This window comes from Sinocyclocheilus anshuiensis, unplaced genomic scaffold (genome assembly GCF_001515605.1).
Source record: "Sinocyclocheilus anshuiensis isolate Anshui unplaced genomic scaffold, SAMN03320099.WGS_v1.1 scaffold1647, whole genome shotgun sequence".
NCBI classification, from domain to species: domain Eukaryota; kingdom Metazoa; phylum Chordata; class Actinopteri; order Cypriniformes; family Cyprinidae; genus Sinocyclocheilus; species Sinocyclocheilus anshuiensis.
This window is the reverse complement of record NW_015549848.1, coordinates 21,163-25,451: the sequence shown is the minus strand read 5'-3', so window position 1 is coordinate 25,451 and position 4,289 is coordinate 21,163. Positions and strand designations below refer to the sequence as shown.

Genomic DNA, 4,289 nt, shown 5'->3' with positions numbered 1-4,289 from the left:
TCTTGTTTCCACATAGCACCATTTGTCAAAGATACTGCATAGCAACATTTCTTTAGAGGTATATATATATATATATATATATATAAACTTCACAATACATTATAGTAAATATATCAACTATTTTTATAATTCTTTTGATTATTCTATTAAATGATCGAATTGGATAAAGAATTAAGTCATTGGATAAAGTCATGTTATTTTTGTTGCGTTTCAATGTATACTTTTTTTAATCTGTAGTTTTGTTTAACTACAGGTCTTGGATTATTTTACATATTTTGAGAAAACAGGGAACACAGAGGCACTCAAGAACATTAAAAACACTTTTTGACAAAATATAAAAGTCAATTCTCTCTGTAACGATTCTTACACCATAATTGGGTATTAGGGATTTGTTCAAATCACTATTTATTTAAGTGTGGCGTGTAAATTAGGTTATCGATAAAATTGTGACAATCATGAACACCATAGCATGGGAGGCATTGCTCATGGTTTCAGCATAAAATGTAAAAATCTAGTTAACTGATGGAGGGAGAGAGACAGACAGACAGAAGAAGGTCAGGCCAGAGTTGGAAGCACATGAGGGAGTGTCTAAATTCATGTCTAATTAGCAGCATAATTTATTTACCCAGAACTTGGCAGAACTCATTAAAAATGACCAGCCTGCTAATGTCACATCAGAGAAAGAGAGAGAATCTGAAGTAGTTCACGGGGTTCTAGCTGAAGTTTCTGATGCTTGTTTTTCTGTAGGTGGCGGGTTGGTTGAGCTCAGCAACTTCTCTCCGACTATATGTGGATGGACAGATGGAGCGTCCAGACATCTGAACTTCTGCTGACGGCTGCGCTTCATCTCTTTCCACTGTAATTATCTGGAGCGCCTCTGTGTTTGTTAGATAACCCACAAACATCAGTTCTGTCCTTCCTGTTCTATTAATATCTCTCCTTCTCTCACATTTGTTTACTCTCTTCTCTGTTCATACTTCTCTCTAGTCTCACAGAAACACAATCTGGTCGACTTTGCAGTTTATTCTGGTCAAGAACTGCCCACTTATTTATAGAGGAACAGAGAGTCTCGTCTGGGTGTGTTACTGGAAAATGTGTGCTGAATTTGTTTTTGGATTTATTGAAGCAGTCTGGTATTTAAAAACCTAACTTATTTTGCCACACTGCAGCTTTCTTAATATGTGGTGTCTTGTTTTTCAGACACATTTATTTATGAAGAAAAATAACATGATATTGACACATTTTCTGATAAATGGACAAAAATTGAGTTTAAAACAATTAAATTAATAATGTTTAAAGAATAAAATACACAAAATAACATGACTTTAACTGATTAGTTGATTAACAGAATTTTTTTTAATTAAGACTTGCTATCTTAAGTCATTTTTTTAAATAGATGTATGAATTTGCTATGTTGTACGGTGACGCATTGATGCCACACACATTTTTTTTTCCACTCAGTTATGTCGTAATAACGACATGTTTTCTCGTTAAAACGTCTTTTCTCGTAATAACGAGATGTTTTCTCGTTAAAACGACATATTTTCTCGTAATAACGAGATGTTTTCTCGTTAAAACGACATATTTTCTCGTTAAAACTACATCTTTTCTCGTAATAACGAGATGTTTTCTCGTTAAAACGACATCTTTTGTCGTTAAAACGACATCTTTTTTCTCGTAATAACGACATATTTTGTTATAAAAACGACATGTTTTCTGGTTATTATAGATAGGCTATATGGTAGTTGGAGATTAATCCTAATAAACATGCCGCTACAATTAAAACCATTACATTAAAATACATTTAAAACAGTGTATTTCAATAATTTCAGCAGCGTGCAGATCCTCGTTTATGTCAGACTGTGGCGACAGCAGCGCGGACAGTCGCTTAGCTCGCTCACCTATCCTACCATATAGCCTATCTATAATAACCAGAAAACATGTCGTTTTTATGACAAAATATGTCATTATTACGAGAAAAAATATGTCATTTTAACGAGAAAACATCTCGTTATTAGGAGAAAAGATGTCGTTTTAACGAGAAAAGATGTCGTTTTAACGAGAAAACATCTCGTTATTACGAGAAAAGATGTCGTTTTAACGAGAAAAGATGTCGTTATAATGAGAAAAAATGTCGTTATAACGACATAACTGAGTGGAAAAAAAAATATGTGTGTGGCATCAATGCGTCACCGTAATGTTGTTCTTAAAAAAATAAAATAAAAAAAATAAATATAAAAGAAATCTTTAATAAAGGTTGTGTCCCCCCCATGATCTATGATTATTGCACATCTAACATCATATATACTGTAGAAAATGTGGTGTCCTAATCATAAAATCAAAACTGACAATTGTACACAAAATAAAAAAATAAAAAAAAAACATTACAAAATTAGCCATTTTGGCTGTCAAAAAAATTTAAAAATAAAAATAAAATAATGAATGAACGAATGAACACACGAACGAACAAACGAATGAATGAACCCCATCATAGACTGTGATGAAGTGTTTCTACAGTTATTTTTACCTAATATTACATAGTAATTACAGAAAAATGGTTAACGCTGTTGGAAAGTCAGAGAAATTCTACTGTGGATTTTTTCTTTTGCTATTGAAGCAATTGGAAAAGCAAAAAAATATAACTGTATATTTAAAATATTTGTAAAATATAAGTAGGAACTTCCGTTTCTGAAAATCCCAGAAATGTGAAAAGAGTCCATTGTTTTTAAACAAATTAAACAACCAGGAAGTCCTGCCCTAAATTCATTCCATTGGTTGAGCCAAAATTATGTTAGGCCTTTTAACCAAAGCTGGTAATGCAGAAATGACATCATTTCCTGTGGGTGTGATGCTACAGTCCAGTACCTTCTCTTTGAGTTGGCTGATTTCTGACTGCAGGCCCTGGTTCTCGTTCTCCTGGTCATTCTTCTCTTTCCCCAGCTTCTCTTTCTCAGTGCTCAGATCCAGAACCTTCTGCTCATAATCGGACTCCATCTTCTTCAGCTCCACCTGCAGCTCGTGACGGGCCGTCAACTCTGCGTCCAGCTGCACAGAACAGAGCATCCATCATCAGAACAACATACATCTGCATAAACCACCGGTCACAAAACACACATTTATGGTAAATAAAAGTGATTCAAGTGAAAACCTTTTGAATGGTTTGAGATCTGTACTTTTTTATACTTATGAAAGAAGTCTCTTCTGCTCACCAAGACTACATTTATTTGATTAAAATTACAGTAAAACATTAATATTGTGAAATATTATTACAATTCAAAATAACAGTTTTCTGTGTGAATACATAGCATCATTACTCCAATCTTCAGTGTCACATGATCCTTCACAAATCATTCTAATATACTGATTTGCTGCTCAAGGAACATTTCTTATTATTAACAATGTTTAAAACTTAATGCTGAGCACTGAACATTGATTTTTGTTTTTATTTAAGTGGATTAAAATTCAGTTAATGTTTTTTTTTCATGTTACTGACACCAAAGTTTTGAACAGTAGTGTATACTGTATAGGGCACTTAAAAATAAATAATATGCTAAAAACATTTCAAACCACAATATGCTACAGCACATCACATGATCTCATTACACTGCATGTTTAATTCTGTGCGCGTCATCCAGAAGGTCAAGCGCATCGCATGCAGAATCTCAAGCAGGGCAGTGTGTTTGTATACCGTGCCGAGTATATACTGCAAAAACAGTATGAATCCTCATTTGACCAAAGTGATATATTGTGTTATCAATAAACTCTCAGGTGACCCGTGTTTACACAGTGACCCTCAGTTTATCACTATAAAGGTGGATTGTTGTTGTTGTCAGCGCGGGCGACTCAGAGGACAGATTCAAGAACAAATCTGAGCCGAAATGGAGCCTCTGTGGATTTTAGTATTCACCTTACAAACTTCCACAAAATCTGTCCTTCTGCCTCACACAGACAGACATTGACAATTTCCGGTGACATTGACGGCGGGTGTTTGCTAGCCAGACATGCAATTATGTGACGGCAGCAGAAATGGAAGGGTCACATGCGCGCACACACACACACACACTTTCTCCATGTGTTAGTATTGAGAGTTGTTTGCTGTCGCTCTTCTGACGACACACTGCTATTACTCTGAATTAGAAAGGGAAGGAGGGGAAAAGAGAGGAAGAGGAAACACTCGCCTGACAAGCCCGATAGCACACACACTCACACAAATGAATAAGTAAAGCAGAGAGTATTGCAGTGTTTACATTATTTGAGCTCTGACAGAGAAACACACACAAACACACACG

At 35.0% G+C, this 4,289-nt stretch overlaps 1 protein-coding gene across 1 annotated transcript in view; it reads right to left on the bottom strand.

The window, feature by feature from the left end:
• The window catches only part of LOC107660904 (protein diaphanous homolog 1-like), a gene marked incomplete at its 5' end in the record, with an annotated part of 104,365 nt that overhangs the window by 80,011 nt on the left and 20,065 nt on the right, over positions 1-4,289 (bottom strand). Inside the window, one exon of the mRNA XM_016450342.1 lies at positions 2,866-3,045. Coding sequence (XP_016305828.1) covers positions 2,866-3,045 — 180 coding nt within the window. The remainder of the gene's footprint in view (positions 1-2,865; positions 3,046-4,289) is intronic.